Raw genomic sequence first — 21,988 nt, forward strand, 5'->3', positions numbered from 1 at the left:
TGTAATTACTTCTCTTCTGGACATGGGTATTGACAGGTCTATTTGTACCCCAGCCTGTTGCTATCTTTCCCTAGTGGGTAAGGATCTGGGGAGGTGGGGCTCCAGGGCACATTGGTGAGGTCATCTGCCTAGGTAAGTCAGGTTGGCATCATGGTAGCACCTGCAACTTGGTGGCTGAAAAGTATGAAGATAGAAAAATTTGTTTAATCAGGAACCAAAAGGTATGAATGTAGCCAGAGCACTGTTTAGCTCTGGCTTAGAGTGAGGGAGACTCAACTTGGGCCTTTGGAGTCTCAGTCATGAAAGTCTCTTTGCATAACCATTTTGCTGTCTACCCCCACCCATTAGGATAAATTCAGAGATGGAAAGACACAGCAGCATGGAAATCTCCTTTAGCACTGTGGTGTCTGGGCTTGAATTTGTTCCACATGAATTACAAAGCCTGCACACTATCCAACTGAGTTATCTGGTTAATCATCATTAATTAGTACTGCAGGGTCATGCATGTGTGATTTTACCACTGGAGGCAAACTTTTAGTTTAGATACAGAGAAAGCTATACCATAGTGATGGAGCTTCCATCAGTGCTATCTTACTCCTATGTGGGAGGCTGCACCTAGGCCAAGTTTGTTGCATGACAGGCAGCCTACCTAGCAGGTGAGCTATTTTATTAGCCAGCCCAACATCACGTTTTAAAAACTATTAAGTATTCACTACCATGTCCATCACTCAATATAAAACCCACAAGGACTCTTTTAACACAGAAATCTGTTTATTAAACCAAACAAAACAAATTATACCAGCCCTCAAATTTTGAATATTCATTTAAATAAATCCACACCATAAAAGATGTTTGTGCATCTATGTATTTCCAAAATACTCATATTTAAATAAGATCTTCACATTATATTCACCAACAGTATCACAAAAGGTTTTTTTTTTTGTTTTTACATAACTGCAAGGAACAGTAATTCTAGAAACACTAGAAGAAAAAGCATAGCAATGTCCACAGTTACAAGAAAAAAGTGCACATTACTTGGTCACAATCACAGTCATTACTTGAAAAACTATATGTAACAAGTAGGTAAGAAATACCACTGATGCCTTAAACTCATTATGAAAAACTGAATGACAGATTTTACATGAAATAAGGCAAGTTCAGGAATGCAGAATCTGTAATCGAATCAAAGTGAAACAACAAAAGTTGTACAAGAAGCATAAACTGTTGTACTTCTTTCTAAATATTTAAAAAATAGGCTTGCCTTAGTGCACAAAGAAAACACCTGTGTGTATTCAACACTATAAAATAAGGGCAAAATATAGGAACCAGAAGGGACAGTTAAGTATGTTGCAGCTGCCTCCACTGAGAGGTTTTTTTGTTTGTTTGTTTTTTTTACATCATTTTTATCTAAAACTATAAATTATACAAATAATATCAGGAGAGGTAATGGTCTTCTTGGAAACTATTTCTGAAAGAGAAAAACTGAAAAAAGAAAATCACACATCAGAGTGCTTATTTTCAGATTGTCACTTGCAACTTCTTAACATTCAGTCATCTACATCCAATTGCTGCTAGAAGGATGCCTTGGATTGTAGCGGCAATCCAGAGTGAGCAGATACACGAAACAAAAGTGTGACTAGCTGTCTTTTTCTGATACTCAAACGATTTTGAAAACAGCTATGGGGAAACTGCAGTGTGGAGTGGGATGCTTGAGATCACAATGAGTTTGAATCGCAGGCTTCTCTTGTCAGTAGTTTCTGATGTGATGATTTAAAGAAGTAGGCAAGGTGTTTTTTTTTTTCTCCAGCATCAGGTGTCACTTGTTTTGTAGAAAGAATGTGGAAAGAGGAGAGTAGGTACTTACAGTAGTTTCTCAAAACAGTTCTTTTATAGGACCTATGAAAAAGTTACCAAAGTAAAAATGACAATTTTGAATGAAAATCAAGTTGTCTTTTTATAAAAATTACATCTGTTTTTAAAATACACGATCCTTTTCTTGTTATATCCTGTAGCAACAAGAATTTTGGCTTTTTTTTTTTTTTGTCAGATACTGCAGCTTTCACTTCTATGAGTCAATAGCAAATTCCACCAATATTTCAGCTGGATCTTGAATTACTCTTTATACCACCAGCTTCTTCTGTTTTATCCTTGAATTTGGAATATACAGCCTTTTTGCCCCAATATATTTATGCTGACACACTAAAACAAAAAGCAATAGGCTGGACACATTGAAATCTCATGTACTTCAGAGGGCAAAGTTCCTTTGAAGCACCGTAAGACATCACTTTATGGATCAAGGACAATGTGGTATTAATGGAACTATTTCTCTTAAAAGACTGCAGTAAGACAGACCATCAGCATCTCTGCTGGGAAATCAAAATGCCATTAGTGGAAACTGCAAATTTAGACCTCAGTGAATCTGGTCACCATTTGACACTCAGTTCTGTTGCAAAATAAGGTTTTCCAGTTCATCTGCAGAACGTAATAAAAATGCAGCTGATTCTCGGTATCCTGCAACGAGCTGTCTCACAGCATTGATTTCTGTTGGACTCAGCTGAGGTCTGGAGCTTGAACTGCTGGCAGATCCTGAGCTAGTTGCCAACTGCCTCTTCATGCTGAGATCAGTGGGTCCTGCAAATACAGTACAATGAAATAAATGCAGACAAACCATTTTACTCTTTTCTATCAAGATACAGTTTACATCTTGAAAGTGAAGACTAACTACTTTGACTTAATGGTGCAATCTTTTTTAAAAAAGCTGCTGATAGGTCAAGTCCAGTTCATCTGCTCTCGAGTACAGAGCAGCATGGTGAGTAATGTGTACTTGGGTGTTCTTAGACTGCTTCTCCAGTCTCTGACAATCACCTCTCATTGCAAAAACAGAACAAAACAAAATAAATACTTCTGACCTTTTCTGAACCCCATTTTTTCCAGAAAATTCAACTTAATTTCTATCTTGCACATATTCTAGAAGCTGCTATCTAGAAGTGGAAAATGCTAGGAACTGCTGCTACATTTATCAACAAATAAATTTGATTCTAAAGTTGCCAGATTCAAATTTGTGTTACTAATGACTCTATATTACAAACTTCTCATTTGAGTACTAAGATATTTCAACTGCATTGAGTCTAAAATTTTGATTTTTTTTTTTTTTGTAATCAGAGCATTGTTCAATTCTGGCTGTTAGTGCAGGGGATTAAATCTGGGACTTTGGAGCCTCAACATAAGCGTCTCTTAGCATAACCATTATGCTATCTACCTCCAGCCCAAATTTTTTAAATTTCTTATCAGAGATAGAGAACACTAAAAAAAACCAGAGCACCACCCAGCCCTGGCATCTGATGCTCCAGGGATTTAATCGGGAACCTTATCTGGTGTGCTGTGCCACTGAGCTATTTCCCTAGAGTTTCCCTAGAGTTTAACAACTTAAAAAACTGCACAACAATGACATAAGTTAGGCTATTCTTGGATTTTAGGTCAATGTTTTTTATTTGAGTACATTAATTCATGTTAATAAAATATGGACATATTAGACTTCAGTTTGCTTTACAAGTGTGGAACTAGTAAACAGTCAGTATAAACAACTCCAGAGGTAGTCTAGACAAGGGATATAGCTTTAGGTGTTCTTAAAGCCATTTCTAAATTTATTTGGAAAAATGTTAATATATTATTACTTCCATATATTTAAAGCAATTAATATGGCTCTGCTTTTTGCCAAAATTTTGTAATTTTTTTTACTTAAAATAATGCAAATATTTAAATATTTCTAATGCTTTATTTTTTTTTTTGAATACAGAGAAATTAAGGAGAGAGGGTAAGATCAAGAGAGACATCTGTAGCACTGATTGTGAAGCTTTCTTCCTACAGGTGGGGATCAAGGTCTTGAACAGGTTCTTACACACTGCAATGTGTGTGCCAATCCAGTGTGCTTTACCACCTCATCCCCAAGACTAATTTAAGTGATCTTAATTGCCACCAGAATAATCACTAGGGTTCAGTGCTGGAAATAGGAATCCACTCCTGTTGGCAGGCATTTTATTTTCTATTTTATTTTATAGCACAGGGAGAATGTAGAGGAGAGAGAAGACAGACACCTGTAGACCTGCCTCACCTTTTGTGAAGTGTTCCCCATGCAGGTGGAGAGCGGAGGCATGAACCCTAGTCCTCTAGAGAGGTAATGTGCGCACTCAGTGTAGTGCGCCACCACCCGTCCCTCTGATCATTTATATTAGTCCCCCCCCCCCCCAAATCATCTTTGGATGGTATAAAGAATAGTTGTTAACAGCAGGGTATAATTTAGCACTATGTGATAAATACTAGTACATCACTCCCAACACTAACTGGCCTTTCTCTACCATCTTGCACTAGGTTGCTAGCACCTTTTTTTTTTATTTTTTAAATCTGTATTTATTGGATAGAGACAGCCAGAAATTAAGAGGGAAGGAGGTGAAAGGGAGAGAGACAGAGAGATACCTGCAGCACTGCTTCACCACTTGCAAAGCTTTCCCCCTGAAGGTGGGGACCGGGGGCTCGAACTCAGGTCCTTCCTTGCACATTGTAACATGTGATTTCAACCAGGTGCAACAATGCCCAGCCCCCTAGCACCCACACTCTACCACCTTTCTGTTCCACCAGAATTTTTTTTGCTACAATATATCACATTCAGTCCAAGTTTCACCTTGTATTTTCCTTTTTCTTGTTTAAGTTCCACCTATGAGTGAAATCATCCTGTACTCGTCCTTACTGGCTCACCTCACTTAACATGATTCCTTCAAGTTCCATACAACATGAAGCAAAGGAGAGGTTTTCAAAATTTCTTACCGCTAAGTAGAGCATTCCATTGTATATACTTCCTTAGCCATTCATCTGCCATTAGGCATCTGAGTTGTTCCTAAGTTTGGGCAATTCCGAAATGTGCTACTATGAACATACACATACATAGATCTCTTTTGATAGGCTTTTTTGGTGTTCTTAAGGTAAATCTATGAGAATTGCCAAGGTCAAAGGATATGTCCATCTATAGGGTTATGAAGAATCTGCAGACTGTTTTCCACAGGGATTGGGCCGATTTACCACAGCTTCCCCTATAGCTTTTCCAACATTTGCTATTTTTGTCCTTTTTTGTGTGTGTGTAAACCAGAGCACTGCTGAGCTCTGACTTATGGTGGTGCAGGGGACTGAACCTGGGACTTCAGAGCCTCAGGCTTGAGAGTCTCTTTGCATAACCATTAAGCTGTCTACCCCTGACTACTTTTGTCCTTTCTAATGTATGGTATTTTCAGAGTTAAGAAGTGGTATCTAACTGTTGTCTTTGCATTTTCTCTGATAACCAGTGACTAGGCATATTTTCATGTTTGCTGGCATTGTAGACATCTTTGATTCTGTTCATATTCTTGCCTTATGATTCTGTTCATATTCTTGCCTTATGTTTAAGTATATATTTTTGTTGTTACTGAATTTTGTGAGCTCTTTGCATATTTTGATTAGAGCTTTGTATGATATCTGGCATGTAAAGATCTTTTCAGTGGGTGAGTTGTTTTGGTGCTGGTTCCTTTTTCTGAGTAGAAACTTCTTAGTTTGATGTAGTACCATTGGTTAATTTTTTTGTTATTAGTTGTAGGGTTCAACCTTTTAAAGACTGTTTTGAAGCAAACATATATTCTGTCAATGTTGCCTTTTGTGTATTTGGTAGTTTTAGCTCTTAATACTCCTTTCCTTAAACAACTGTGACAATTATTAGATTGTCAGAAAAGTCATGATACATTTTCTGTTTTTCTATATAAAAATACTCATGACTTTTCTCATAACCCAACTTTAAACTTGCAAAGTAATATAATTTAAAATATTAGAATAAGATATTGCTAGGCACAAAATTATAGGTATGCACAGAGTATAGTGTTTCTACAACTTGAAAGTATTTTAACAACTTTTTTCCCTAAACTGTTTTGAGATCATATTTTATCCTAGTATTCCTTGTGGCATGATGGGGGGGCAGGTCAAGATGCGATTTTTTTCCATTCTTAACAGCAGAGGCAAAAGACAAATTCTGTCAGCTAGGAGGTAAATGTCTCAGGAGAGCGAAATAGCTTCTCTTGAAATTTCATTAGGCCAGAGATAAGATGAGTATATGAGAACTTTGACATATCAAAGAACCTTACTTGCACTTCTGCCATGGCTTTTCAAATCTTTGACTTTTCTACTCTGAATATTGCTGAAATAAGCTAAAAGAGAGAGATGTAGGGATGTCACATTAAAACATGATTCTTTTTTTTTTTGAGTATTCAAGTAAATCATTAACAACGTGTACATATGGGAAATTCAGTGTAGATAAAAAACAGTAATGAATTACAGGGGTTGTGATTTCTGAATCAACTTTTTTTTTTGCATTCACAAATCCTGTGAACTGTGCAAACTTGTTCTTCTTCTTCTGTAGATATCTAGTGTTGGGTTGGTAACTTATTAGTAGATGATGTTTAACTGAAACAGAAGAGATGGGGCTAGGGCTCTAATTCTGTTATGAGATACCATAATTTTATAATACAGTTCATGAATTACTTTCTGACTCAGCTATAGGACTCCAATTAAGAAAATAACTTTTCATTGATTTATAATTGGTACACATTTTTATTTCAGGTAATAAAAAATTGGCATCTTCTATACATTACAAAAAAGTAATCAACATACATCTGTTTCCCACCTATTAACAAACTGTATTGCGTTGTAGCCATCATGAGGTCTACTAAATGCATTTTTTTTCCCTCCCTTTCACCAGTGCAACAGTAAGCACTAGCTGGGGATGGAACTTGGGACCTTGGAGTCTCAGGCATGAAAGTCTTTTCATAATCACTTTGCTATCTTTCAGCATGCTACATTTTCTATGGCCTATAACTAAATAATTATATTTCTTGACCGTCATCATTCATTTTGTCCACCTTAAGACTCAACCCTGGCTACCACCCATCTGTTCTCTGGGTGTATTATGATGGGTTCTGTTTAGTTTTTCATTTCCATAAATATGTAAAACCACAGTCATCTTTTGGTATGTTTGGGACATGGGTTCTAGGTCTCCACAACTTTTTTTTTTTTTTTGTTAACTGGGTAGCATTGCATTGCAGCATTGGATTGTGCATATATCTATGTAAATATATGTGTATATACTATTTTAACAGTCTGTCTTGGTTACTATAATTATTTAGTGAATACATTGTGAGTTACTTTGGTGAAAATGAACATGCATGAAGCCCTGGTTCTGTCTCACTTTTTGAGACAGAGATACCACAGCATCAAAGCCTCCCCCCAAACCAGGACGCTGCCCTGTGGTTTGAGGCTGTGAACCTAAGCCACATACATGGTAATGCAGGTGGACCACCAGGTGGACTGTCTGACCCTTGTATGTTCATTAGCACTAGTAGGTTTCCTTTAAAAAAATCCCAGAAGTGGAATACTTGGACTACAGGGTAGTTTTCCAAGGAATCTGCACACTACCATCTTTAGTGGTTATACCCCTTCCCATTTCAACCAGTAGCGCATGGAGGTCCACTTTACCCTGCATACCTGAAAATGGTTAATTCTTTTTCTTTTCTTATATATTTTTATTATTGGAGAGAGACAGAGAAATTGAGAGGGGAGAGAGGCATCTGCAGCCCTGCTTTACCACTCGTGAAGCTTCCCCCTCCCCTGCAGGTGGGGACCGGGGGCTCAAACCAGTGTCCTTGAGCACTTTATTGTGTGTGCTTAACTAGGTGCACCACCACTTGGCCCCCAATTCTTTTTCTATAGTATGAGAGCCATACAGTTCTTTTTTTTAACTTCTTTTTATTATCTTTGTTTATTGGATAGAGATAGTCAGAAATTGAGAGGGAGGGGGTAGAGTGGGAGAGAGACAGACACCTGCAGCTCTGTTTCACCACTTGTGAAGCTTTCCCCCCTGAAGGTGGGGTCCAATGGCTTGATCCTGGGTCCTTGTACACTGTATGTAACATGTACACTCAACCAGGTGCACCACCGCCCAGTCCCAAGAGCCTTACAGTTCTGATTAACAATCTCATTCTGATTTTCTTTCTTTGATTATGAATATCCACTATCATTTCATGTGTCTATTTGTATGTTTTCCTTTAAAAATTTTTTATTTTTGTTGCCCTTGTTTTTATTGTTGTTGTTATTATTGTTGATGTTGTTGTTGTTGGATAGGACAGAGAGAAATGGAGAAAGCAGGGGAAGACAGAGAGGGAGAGAGAAAGATAGACACCTGCAGACCTGCTTCACTACCTGTGAAGCGACTCCCCTGCAGGTGGGGAGCTGGGGCCTCAAACCAGTCCTTAAGCTTTGTGCCACGTGTGCTTTACCCACTGCGCTACTGCCCGACTCCCTATTTGTATGTTTTTCTTTGAGAAAATATTTTCAGATCCCTCTGCCTCATTTTTAATAATTTTGTATTTTTGTTACTTAGATGTTTGAGTTTGAGTTTGTCTCAATATCATCATGAGACATATAATATAAAAATGTTTTTAAATTTACTGTTAAAATGCCTTTTTATGGATTTATTTGGTTATGAAAAGCTTTTTAGGGAGTTGGGTGGTAGTGCAGTGGGTTAAGCACAGGTGGCACAAAGCGCAAGGACCAGTGTAAGGATTCCTGTTTGAGCCCCCAGCTCCCCACCTGCGGGGGGGGGGGGTCACTTCACAGGTGGTGAAGCAGGTCTGAAGGTGTCTGTCTTTCTTTCCTCTCTCCATTTCTGTGTCCTATCCAACAATGGCAACATCAATAAAACAAGGGCAGCAAAAGGGAATATATATACTTTTTAACTTGGTATAATTCCATTTGTTTACTGCTGCTGTTTGTTTCTCTTGCCAGGGTGTCAGCTAAAAAGGAAACTGCCATGGCTTGCTACCTATGTTTTGTGCAAGTTGATAATTTTATGTGTTATATTAAGAATCATTTTGAGTTGATTTTTGTATATAGTATAGGACAGGCATCCTGGTTCATTCCTTTGTATGGAGTGGTCCTACTTTCTAGTGCCATTTACTGAAGAGTTTGTCATATCCTCATTGTGTATTTTTGCTTCTTCTGTCCATAAATGGACCTGGTATACATCAATATAGTTTGCGTGCTGTATTCTGTTTTGTTTATCTACATTTGTATGCCTTGCCATACTGATTTGATTACTGAAGCCTTGAAGTGTAGTTTGTAATTAGGGGTTCTGATATCCTGTTCCTAATCTTTCTCCAGATTTCATTGGTTATGTGATTACCTTTAAATTTTAGGGGTTGGAATTTTGATAAGGATTTCACTGAATCTGTAGGTTTGTGGATATTCTCACTAAAATTTTAATCTTTTTAGTCATAGTAAATGCCTCTCCAATTCTTTCACCAATATTTTATAGTGTAAAGATCTTTGTCCTCCTTGGTTAAATTTATTCCTACATTTTTATTTTTGATAAAGTCATAGCTTGTTTCTAGGTTCTTTGCTGATATTTTATAAATAAAATGCAGCAAATTTTGTATGAATTGTATCTTGCAATTTCACTAGTAGTCTGTGGGTGGACTTTAGGATTTATTACATTTGAAATCATGCCATCTGAAAATAATAATTTTGCTTCTTTTCAATTTATATGAATGTTTTGCTTTTCCCCTACCTGATTTCCTTATCTAGGGTTTCCAATAATTGTTGGGCAAAAGTTCCAGGACCTGAATGCTGCTCCCCTCCCCAAGCCTACTCCAGAGTCTTTTACTTGAGTGCAATACACCGACTTCATTCCAAGTTCTGCTTATTGTTTTCTCTTCTGGTCTTTTCAACTTCTGCCTGTGAGTGAGATCATCCCATACTCATCCTTTTGTTTCTGACTTATTTCACTTAACATGAGTTCTTCAAGCTCCATCCAAGATGGGCTGAAAACGGTGAAATCACCATTTAATACCTGAGTAGTATTCCATTGTGTATATATACCACAACTTGCTCAGCCACTCATCTGTTGTTGGAAACCTGGGTTGCTTCCAGGTTTGGGCTATTACAAATTGTTCTGCTATGAACATAGGTGTACACAAATCTTTTTGGATAGGTGTGCTTGGTTTCTTAGGATATATCCTTAAGAAAGAATTGCAGGGTCATAGGGTTGGTCCAATTCTAGTCTTAGAATTCTCAGGGCTGCTCTCCCCAGGGGTTGGACCAATTTACATCCCCACAACCTCTCCAGCATTTGCTGCTGCTGTCTTTTCTGGTGTATGACATTTTCACAAGAGTGAAGTGATATCTCTTTATTTACATTTCTCTGACAATCAGTGACTTGGAGCATTTTTTCATGTTTCTCGGCCTTTCCGAGCTCTTTTGTGGTGAATATTCTGTCCATGTCCCCTCCCCACTTTTGGATGGGGTCATTTGTTTTCTTGAGTTTGGCAAGCTCTTTATATATTTTGGTTATTAGCCTCTTGTCTGGTGTATGGCATGTAAAGGTTATGTGGAATTTTATCAAATGTATTCTCTACATTTGATTTTTTTTTTTTTAATTTACCACCAGGGTTATCACTGGGGCTCAAATGCCAGTACTGTGAATCCACTGCTTCCAGCAGCCATTTTTCTCCTTTCTATTAGATAGCGGAAGAGGAACAAAGGGAGAGAAAGAGATACCTGCAAACCTGCTTCACAGCTCAAGCAGTGTCTCCATTGCAGGTGAAGATCTGGGGGTGGAACCCAGCTCCTTGCTCATGGTAATGTGTGTGCTCAACTGGGTGCTTCACCTTCTGCACTTCTCTGTAATTTGATTTTTATCCTTTATTAATGTAGTTCATTACATCAGTTGGTGATTTAGGAACAGAGTCATCCTCTCATTTCTGGAATAAATTCTATGAGTTATTTGGTATGATTCATTTAATGTATTGTTGAGTGTCTTCACACCTGTGTTCATCAAGGATATTGGTTTTTATGTTCTTGTCTGCTTTGGAGTCTGAAAATATTCCTCTTCAATTTCTAGACTTTGAAAAAGGTGAGTGTAAAGAATTTGAATGTTTAAAGGAATAACCCTGTGAATCAATCTAGTTCTGGTCTTTATTTGTGAGGAGGTTATTTAACTGCTACTTTAGTTTCTTCACTTGCAACTGCTCTACTCAGATTTTCTCTTTTTAAAAAAAATATTTTATTTATTTATTTTCCCCTTTTGTTGCTTTTTTATTGTTGTTGTCATCGTTGTTGGATAGGACAGAGAGAAACGGAGAGAGGAGGGGAAGACAGAGAGGGGGAGAGAAAGATAGACACCTGCAGACCTGCTTCACTGCCTGTGAAGCGACTCCCCTGCAGGTGTGGAGCGGGGGCTCGAACCGGGATCCTTAAGCCGGTCCTTGCACTTTGCGCCACCTGCGCTTAACCCGCTGCGTTACCTCCTGACTCCCCAGATTTTCTCTTAATTCCGTCTTGTAAGATTGCATGTTTCTAGGAATTTACTTTATAGGTTGTTTAATTTCAGAGTAACTGTTCATAATAGACTTTAATATATAATTTGTATTTCTGAGATATTTTATTCTTGTACATTATTTCTGAGTTATTGGAGTCTATTTCCTTGAGTTTAACTATGGATTTGCCAATTTTATCTTCTTAAGTAATCAAGTTAGTCTCATTGATCTTTACTGTTCTTTTCAGTCTCTTTAACTTTGATCTTTATCATTTTCTCTCTTCTACTAGACTTGAGATCATTTGCTATTTCCCTAGGTCTTTGTGTATAAGAACAGACTGCTTATTTGAGATTTTCTTTGTATCTTGAGATATGCCTGTATCACTATAAACTATAATCCTACAACTACTTTTGTTGCAATCCACATAATTTGATATGTTTATTTTATATTGTCATTTATCACAAGGTAATTTTGACTTTCTTATTGGCCTTAGTTGTTGAGTAAGATACTGACTAATCTCCACAAATTTTTTTTCCAGTTTTCTTTTGGTAGTTGGATCCTAATTTCACACTGTTTTGGTTATTATGAGTGGTAGTTGGGTAACTATCACCTAAAATTTGCTGAAATTTGTCTTTGTGGTACAACACAAGATGTATCATAAGGAGTATCCCATGTGCACTGTCTCTATAGCCACATTAATGTTTGTTTTATACATTTAGGTTCAACTGTGTTATAACTCTAGCTCTTAGGCTTACAGATAATTATAATTCCACTCCTTCTTGCATTTATTCTTTTACCATTGATTGTGTAATTGATAGTAAAACGCTACCTCATTATAAGCCTCTTATTCCTCATTTTTTGTTATTTTTTTGACTCAAGGGTTATTGCTGGGGCTTGGTACCAGCACTGTGAATCCATTGTTACTGGAGGCCATTTTTTGTTGCCCTTGTTATTTTTATTGTTGTTGCCAGGTAGGACAGAGAGGGAGAGAGACACCTGCAGATCTGCTTCACTGCTTGGGAAGCGACCCACCTGCAGGTGGGGAGCCGGGAGCTCGAACCGGGATCCTTACGCTGGTCCTTGCACTTTCTACCATGTGCACTTAACCCACTGTGCTACCACTGGGCCCCTATAAATACATATTTTGACACTTCTACTTACTGGATATTCTGTTTTTTCCACTCATGTTAGACCTTCCTACTCCGTGATCAATTCATAAACATATAATGACTTCAATGTAATTTCTTGGAAAGAGACAGCTGGAGACAGACACCTGCACCACTGCTTCACCATTTCCCTTGCATGTGAGGACCTGGGGCTCGAAACTGACTCCTTGTAAATTGCTACATTCGCACTCAACCAGGTGTGCCACTATGTGGCCCAGATCAAGGAGTCATTTTTAACTTTCAAATCTCATTTCAGAAAATAATTTATAAGGCTATACCTGTTATAAATTCTTCTAACTGACCCAACCAAAATAAATTGAAAACCTTTACCACTGTGAACATGCCAGTAGCAATGATGCTGGTTCATGGGAGGAGTTCAAAATATGAACTTTAGCAGGATTTCAAAAGAATTGTTGATCCCAGCTATGGAAGTAATCACAAGATGTGATAGAAATAATGAGAATTAGAAGCACAGCCTGAAGATGTGAGTGAATTGCTGCAATCCCATGATAAAAGTATACTAGCAAAGAAGATGAATCTTCTAAAAAGAAAAACAAAATTAAAAAAAAGGTTTGAGCTGAAATCTACTCCCAGTGAAGATGCCATAGCACTTTTGTAATGGTAGCGTTTAAATACCACAAGAACTTAGCTGGTCAAGCAGTGGGAATATTTGAAGGTGGCTCTATTGTGGCTTAAAACTGTCAAATGACATATTACAGACAATCCTCTCATAAAAGGATGAGTTGTGGGTGTAGCAAACTCCATTGTTTCACTTTTTTTTTTTTTTTTGCCTCCAGGGCAATTGCTGGGGCTTGGTACCTGCACCATGAATCCACTGCTCCTGGAGGCTATTTTTCCCCTTTTTGTTGTTTTGATTATTATTATTTATGTCATTATTGTTGGATAGGACAAAGGAAATGGAGAGGGGGGAAGACGGGGAGAGAAAAGACACCTGCAGACCTACTTTATAGCTTGTGAAGCCATTGTTTTACTTTTAAAAATGGTTAGTCAACTCAACCACTTTGACTAGTCAGTAGTCTTCAATAGTGAGAAAAGCCCTTCACCAGAAAATTTTATAGCTTGCTAATGATTTAGATTATTATATATATATATATATATATATATATATATACACAATAGTATTTTCTCAGTAGTATTAACAGACAATAGTATGGTGTTAACCAAACTCTTACACATACTGGGAAATCAAAACTCTCATGTTGTGATAGTCCAGTAAACCCATATTAGCTGAAAAGAGTGTCTATTTATACATATCTAAACATATTATATAATATATATTCTGTAATATAGGTCTATAAATGAGAGTTCTTGAGGGAAACATTCTTTATTTGGGATCAAGTTTAGTATTTCATCAAAATCAACTGAAATTCTCATCTAGTACTAGAGCTGGCTTTTATGTAGATACTGATAATGTATTTCAGATACTGATAATGTATCATTTAGAAGGCATTAATATAATTTTATTAAATTCTTCTGATCCATGATTTTAGCACGTCTATATATTGTAAATTATTTTTAAAAAAAATTAAATTGTATTTATTTTGCATAGAGATGACAGGGCCAGGTGGTGGCATGCCTGGTTAAGGACAAATGTTACAATGAGCAAGGACTTAGGTTTGAGCCCTTGGTCCCCACCTGCAGGGGAAAAAGTTTGCTACAGCTGTCTCTCGTTCTCGATCACTATCATCCTGGCTATATCTAATAAATAAAGATAATTTTAAAAAGTTTTTAAAAATTAATTAAATGAATAGAGAGAGAGAAACATAACTGCAGCATTGCCCCTGTGGCTACAGACTATGACCCACATAGTCAACGACTGCCACCTCTCCAGATTCAAAGGAAGTCTCGAAACTTTACATCAGGCTCAACCTGACGCTGTTGACTAGCTATGGAAGAAGGGCAAACGCTAGAAGAAGAAGCATTGCTTGTAAACATTGCCCACACCCGCAGGTGGGAAGCAGGGCCACTGTAATAATGTGTGTGGCCTACAAAGTGCACCACCACCCAGATCCTATATATTGCAGATGAATTACTTTAAAACAAAGTCAAACTGAAGGCTCTCAGACATTGAAAAGGGTTTTTAGATGTGAGAATTTACTTCACAAGGTCCAGTAAATATTGTTGACCCTGTTTTTATGCTCAGTACATATATCCAATGGAAACGGTGTGGTAGTGAAGATTTAACTTGTTTTAACTTAGACCATATATGGGAATTTTATAAAGCAGCTAACTACTAACTTGTGATTCAAACAATGTTGGCTATCAACAAAATTGACTTCACCCTAGTACAAGCCTCACATTTTAAACACTGTTTTGCCTTGTAATTTAAGATGGAATTCATCAAGCAACATTGTCAATTCTGCAGCGCTAGCTAAATTTCAGAGACATTCAGTGTTGAATAAAAAATCTTGAGGGCTGTTCTTATTCAGAACAATTTCAATCTTAGCCCTAGCCTAAAAAAAGTGTAGTCAACATTTGCCGCTAATCCATCAAATTAATGTATGGTAGGAAAATAAAGGATATTTTATTTATGGAAAAGTATCACAGATATGACGACTAAAACAAAAATGGGATTTCCAGAGCTACTTCATAGTAACTCCCCCATCAGTTAGATAAGGCAACAACAGAACTTGAAAGCTCTTCAAACTGGCCTCCTAGAGAAATTGATTTAGCCACAGGTGGTTGCATGTACACATGGATTGAGGGTGGAAAAGGAGATCTTACACAAGCAGTGCTAGCTTGCAAACTACCTAATGGAACACATCTTTGGTTACAGGAAGGCAAGGAATTTCTGAATGTCTAATCTGTGACTTCAGTGGCTTTAGGAGATTGAATTGCAAGCTAAGTATCCACCAGTATATCCGGAAAAAAGTGTCCTGAGAACTAAAACCACATGGTCAGCCTAGCCCCCCCCCAACAGATGTTACTCATTTAGGCAAAAAGAAGGAAACACCCCCCACCCCCCACCCCCCACCCCCGCTATCAATCAGAACTGAAACTGTATTCTGTCTTCATAGGCAAGTAAGTGGCCTGGTAAAACATCTTAGGACCCCTCTCTGCACAACAAGCAAGAAATGCAGCCACAGCACCACCTTTTGGCTCAACTATAGAAACACTTCTTACATATGTAAAACTAAATGTATTCAAATGGTAGCATTTAGAATTCTTAAAAGAATCCAAGCTAAATATCGAGATCTACTACAGAATTATAGGGCTTGAAGGACACCTTAAAAGTTGGTCATAGGTTCAATCCCCTGCACCACCATAAACCAGCACTGAGTAGTGTTCTGGTGAAAAAAAAAAGTGCCTCAGGGCTAGAAAGTAGACTAAATCACATTGAGAATTTCTGCCCAAGGAGATATATCCAACACAATTTGTGACTTCATGTGGGAAAGATTTAGAAAAAAATTAAGCAATACTCAGTGAAACTGCAGATCCCATTAGAAAAATGAATATGAGAATTAGAAAAAGGAAGGAAAACACAAACTTATTTCTATATATTGTTTATTAGTCTTTTTCCTGAAGTATATTGTATAGAGATTTTATCTTGTCTGTAGGGTGTCTATGTTTGGGCACTTTTTTTTTTTCCCCTACTGTGTAGAAACTTTTCAGTTTGATGTAGTCCCATTGGCCTATTCTTGTTTTCTTTGCTCTTAGACCCGACTCTCGGAAGACATTTCAACCCAATGTTCTCAAGACTACTTGTTGAAGCCTTTCATTTATCCATTTAATGTTTTGGGTCTTCCTGTCAAAAATGAGTTGCCCATAGATACAGGGACTTATTTCTGGGCCTTCAACTCTATTCCACTCATCTAATCTGTCTGTGTTGGTTCTGATGCCACGTGGTTTTGACTAGAGTAGCACAGCTTGAGGTGTGATCCCTCTTGCCCATGCCAGTTTCCTAGTGGTCTTCTAAATTTATCCACAAATGGTACTTTAGCTTTACACACCATACCCAATTTCATTTTATGCTCTACTAAATTTTCTCTTTTTAACTTTGGGCATAGTTCTAGATCTATCTAGACTATGTATTTCTCCAATAATAGAAGAATTTCAGTCACATCTCAACACTTTGAGACAAAGAAGCCATTTGAAAACAGCTGCCTTAATTTTTTTTTAACCCTTCAAATGATATTTTTTACATAATGTTAACAGAAAAGTGGCCTTCCTTGCTTGACTTATCTATATGGCCTAGACTCACTAAAAATTTCATCATGTTTAGTGTATTTTTTTATATTTATGTATTCATTTTTCTGCCATCAGGACTATTGCTAGGGCTTGGTTCCAGCACGAAAAAGCAATTGCTCCTGGTAGCCATTTTTCCTTTTTTTTTTCTTTCTTCTTTATTTTATTGGATAATACATAGAAGTTGAGGAGAATGAGAGACACCTGCAGACCTACTTCATCACTAGTGAAACATTCCACCTGCAGGTGGGGAGCAGGAGCTCAAACCTGGGTCCTTGAGCACAGTAATGTGAGCTCTGATCCTAGTGCACCACCACTAGGCCCCCTACTGACAATCTTTCTGCATATACATATTTTTTCCTCAGCGAAATTAGCTGATACACATTAAGTATCCAATATAGAATCTGAATTACAGATTTTCCAAAAATAGTTTTGATTTCTATTAATCATTTCTAAACATTAATGATTCTTTGATCACCATCCATTTGCTTAGGTAGTTAATGTCCAAAAACATATTTCAGTTCAGGATAGGTTTTAGATATAGTCATTAGGTTAAGTTTTTGTTCCTTTGTCATGCAAATGACCCAGGTTCAAGTGAATCCCCACCACACTGGACAAAATTTCAGTGCTGTCTTTCCTGCTCTTTATTTCACAAACTCGACATAGAATAATAAAGCAAGCACCAAAAAATGGCAAAGTAGGTGCAATATCATGCCAGTCAAGTTTTTTTTTAAAAAATTTATATTTATTTTCTCTTGTTGCCCTTGTTTTTCATTGCTGTTGTAGTTATTACTATTGTTATTGTTATTGTTAGACAGGACAGAGAAATGGAGGAGGGGGAGAGAAAGACACCTGCTTAACTGCCTGTGAAGCTACTCCCCTGCAGGTGGGGAGCCTGGGGCTCCAACTGGGATTCTTCCACCGGTCTTTGCGCTCTGCGCCACCTGCCCAACTCCTTGCCAGTCAAGTTTTTAACTCTGCTTAAAGAACTGCCTGAAAAGTGGCTATGATTGTGGAAGTGTCAGTTTTCTTAGCTAACTTTTACTTATTCTGTGCTTGTTGGGGCATATAGTATCTAGACAATTGTGACAACTGATAAATAACATCAGTATTAGGTATTTTTTTATAAGTACTTTGTGTACATACGTACATTCATCACATTCTTCTGAACATAATTTCATCAATGTTTCTGTAAGATTATTTTTATACTGTGTTCTATTAAAATATGCCTGTATCTACCTAATATTCTCTTTAACAAATAAGAAAACATGGGGTATTACTATAAAAGCCCGGGATCATTTAGTCTTCAGGGTACTTAACCTTTGATTAAGAGAAAAGGTCAGAAGCTATAATTCCGTTATTTGTTTTCTCTGAGTAGATGTCAAACTGAAACCAATTTCAACCTATTTAGGATGAGTTGTAAAGCCAAATGCAATTGTGCTTTTTAAGTACTTAACTCCATTTGACCTCATCAAATTTACTCATCTGTACTTAAACATCTTATTATTCAGTATCCTAATGTTGATTAATCAGTGTTTATCTACAGAGAATGTAACAAGTCACTGAGATCCATATTGAAGACACAAAATGCAAAATATAAATCACTGTCAAAAGCAATTACCTACTTGATGCATTAAATATGGAAAACTGGGGAATAAATGGTTCACTCCTCTGTCCCCAAAATGTAAGGTTTCTTCACAGCAATAAGGACCAAACACTGACAGCAATTAATGGTTTAATTACAGCTCTATCAAATATTCTTGAAAAGATATGAGTTCAGTTTTAGTGGAAGATAAGTTGTCAGTCTCCTATGTTTATATTCATACATAAATAGCCATATACAGTTGTTTCTGAAACAAATTGTTATTGTTGAATTCTTAAAAAAAATGACACTTTGTTATCTGAAAAACCTGAAACCCACACATGTATAATTCTACTCCTTCTAGGCAGATTGAACTTCTCATTTATTTGTTTTCTTTTAAGTTCTAGATACTCCATTTGTGGAATGATTTATTTGTACTATGAAGCTCCCTTGGGGGCTTGAACCCCAAGTTTTTACTATGTTACTTGCCCTAAGTCCTGGTCTTAGGTTTTTTGGAAAAAAATTCTTTATCTTTCTTTACCAGTTCTTCCTATATTTCTCCCATTGCACACTTTGTATTAAAAAATTAAAGTAGGAAATACCAGGGGGCCAGGTGGTGGCACACAGGGTTAAGTGCACATAGTATGAAACGCAAGGATCCTAGTTCTAGTCCCACAGCTCCCCACCTGCTGCAGTTTGCTTCACAAGCAGTTGACACTCAGGTATTTATCTTTTTCTCCCTCTCTGTCTTGCCTCTCAATTTCTGTCCTATCCAAAAAATGGCCTCCAGGAGCAGTGGATTCCTTGTACTGGCACCAAGTACCAATGATAACGCTGGAGGCAAAAAAAACAACAGAATCTCAGCATTTTTATTGCCTGAAGTTTTACTTTCACCTATCTGATTTACACATACATACATATAATCAACTTGAAAAATGCAATCATTTCTTGTATTGACCTTCCTAATCTTTCTTCTACTTACGACTGCAAATTCCTCATACTCAGTTTTATGACCTGCTCAGTTCATCCACTATTCAGCCTTTCCACTTGAGATTCAAATTCAATGTTTTGTAGAGACCTGACTAATCATTCTGATAAACTGCAGGAGACCTGAAAGTGAGTCAGAAAATTTGTGAGGGCAGGACGATTAGCATACTTCTGGGCCTTGTTATTTTTGGCTGGTACTGTAGTAGAAAGTGGTGACTTTTTGCCCTTAATTAAATCAGGCGTGCTACATGTACAATTCTTGTATTTATGGGCTTCTATATGTAGACTTGTGGATTTTTTTAAAGTAGTATTAAGCTATCTCTAAGATGGGGGAGGAAGTTACCAGGTCTTTAATCAAATGGTGAAAACTATTTGGCCCTTTTTCTTATCAAAACAGAAATGAACTCTTTAGGGGTAAGAAAACAGGGTCAGAAAAATACCTCACTTGGCTAGTGTGCCTGTTTGCCATGCAGTGGACTCAAGTGCGAGCCCATCACCTGGGAGGAAAAGTCAGTAGAAATCAGTGAAGCCTCAAGCATGAGTAAAACACTTAGGTGTGGCACACCTCACCCTTTTAAGGCCTAAGTGAGCGCATATGTGCAGGACCTGTTTCAAGCCCCCACTTACAAGTCTCTCTTGATCTCCCCCTCTCTCCAGTAAGTAATAAAGTGTTAAAAAAAAAAAAAAAACAGGTCTAAGGCTTACAGTTGAAACTTTACAATCTCATGTATCGTTACATTTTTGTCTGCAATTTGACCAAAACAGAACCTTACAAATGTCTTGGTATTGAATACAGAAGTATCTCATCAGATGAAAAGATACCTGATGTCTGCTCATTACGTTCCTAAATGTACATTCTAACTCAAATATGTACAGATGGCTACTTCATTCGACCTCCACACCTGGTATGAAACCGTACACTAACTGCTCCCATTTTGAAGCTTATTAGTAAGGTCCCCTTAAATGCAGCTGTTCCTGTGATTTGAACTGAGGTCAAAAGTCGAATTGAAGACCTTCTTTTCAGTGTGTGGCAGTGGGTTCAAGCCCTAGAAGCAGCACAAAAAAGAGCCACCATGGATGGGGAAGAGGGCTCTCCTCTCATAAAAATAATGAAATACTGTATTCTTCAGTGGTATGATGGGAGACCCTTTGTTCATTTCCCAGCATACACAAATACTTAACCCTTGGAATTACTAGTCAGAACACAATGGTTGAATAGAGTTATTGTAAAGAAAGGGCAGAGTAAGAATAAAAAATCACCTCCCTTGAAAGACTTGACAATTGTCTTACACTTTTAGTTACATTTTTTATTTATAAAAAGGAAACATTGACAAAACCATAGAATAAGAGGGGTACAACTCTACACAATTCCCATATCAAGTTTACAGGACGAGAAAAGACAGTATAGTGAAGCTTCCCTGTTTGTAGGATGCTTAAGCCCACGTCCCCACAGTAAAACAGTAAAAACAGACAGTAAAGTCTGTTCTGTTCTACTGGGTGACGACTCTGGTATATAAAGCCATTGCATGACTATCCCCAGTAGCCTTTTTTTTTTCTTATGGACATAGAAAGGGGTGGGGAGATACTTGAATACTGGACTGATTGTGAAGCTACCACCCCCTAAGCAGGTGGAGGCAGCATCTTGACCTGAGTCTCTGCACATAGTAATGTGTGCTACCCAAGGTCTAAGTCCACAATTTCAAAACATCACTGTACATGGAATCTGTTTCAAAAGTAACGAAAATACTTATGCAGTAGAGAGAATTGAGGAAGGTCAGAAGACTTAAAAGTGGGAAATGGAAACAAAATGTTAATACATTTGTGAACTAATCACAAAGAATTAGTTCATGTGATTAAAGAGGCTGGCAAGTGCCAATACCTGTTCTTGGGGAAACTGTCATAGTTTCATTCTGACTTCTAATACCAGGAGAGCTGATATTGTAGTTTTAGACTGAAGGCTCAACATCTAAGAAGTGATATTTTCCCCTTTTAGCCATTTTCTATTCAGTCTTTGACTTTATGAGATCTTCTTAGCCTACCAATTTACATATTCTCATGCAGAAACAACCTTGAAATAAAATTTGACCATCTGGACACCCCAGGGCTAATACCACAATCCCAATCTTGTTTTCCTCATATTCCAAATGTCAGGTGTTTTAGAACGCTTTTAATGGTCCAATATAAGACATGAACTTACCTGGAATACATAAGTTTATTTTTATCAGTATACTTATTGGTGATGTATATTATAAATATAAACTAACATAACATGTCTATACTGGTGGTGTATGCCATAAGTTATATGTGCAGTAGTGAGAAAATAACTCCTCTGGAATTGAGATTACTATCACAAGTCAATTTTAATTGTTAGCTGTTAAAATACTATACTAATATCACAGAGATTCAACAGTATCTCCTTGATTATTATGTTGGCCAATTCCTTAAGGTATGATAAAATGGTTAATTTGCCTCACGTTCTTAAATGACAAACTTTGATATTTTTCTAACATTCTTTATAAGTAACCTAAAACTGTATAACTTTCACCATCAGTTCTACCTCAGGATTCTCCATAAGTAAATAAAACATTCATAGGATCCTATTTATGTAAGTTGATAGACTAAAGAAATGAGATTTGTTTTTCAAAAATTCTCATTGATTCAGGAGT

The 21,988-nt window shown here is 37.3% G+C and overlaps 1 protein-coding gene across 8 annotated transcripts in view; it reads right to left on the reverse strand.

Annotated features, from left to right (window-relative positions):
• Positions 1 to 847: 847 nt before the first annotated feature.
• The window catches only part of NOL4 (nucleolar protein 4), a 383,971-nt gene continuing 362,830 nt past the window's right edge, over positions 848 to 21,988 (reverse strand). For all 8 annotated transcript variants that reach the window (XM_007520939.3, XM_060173710.1, XM_007520940.3 and 5 more), the window contains one exon: positions 848 to 2,631. In XM_007520939.3, coding sequence (XP_007521001.1) covers positions 2,438 to 2,631 — 194 coding nt within the window. In that variant the 3' untranslated portion in view covers positions 848 to 2,437. The remainder of the gene's footprint in view (positions 2,632 to 21,988) is intronic.

Source organism: Erinaceus europaeus, chromosome 15 (assembly GCF_950295315.1).
Source record: "Erinaceus europaeus chromosome 15, mEriEur2.1, whole genome shotgun sequence".
Classification (NCBI taxonomy): Eukaryota; Metazoa; Chordata; class Mammalia; order Eulipotyphla; family Erinaceidae; genus Erinaceus; species Erinaceus europaeus.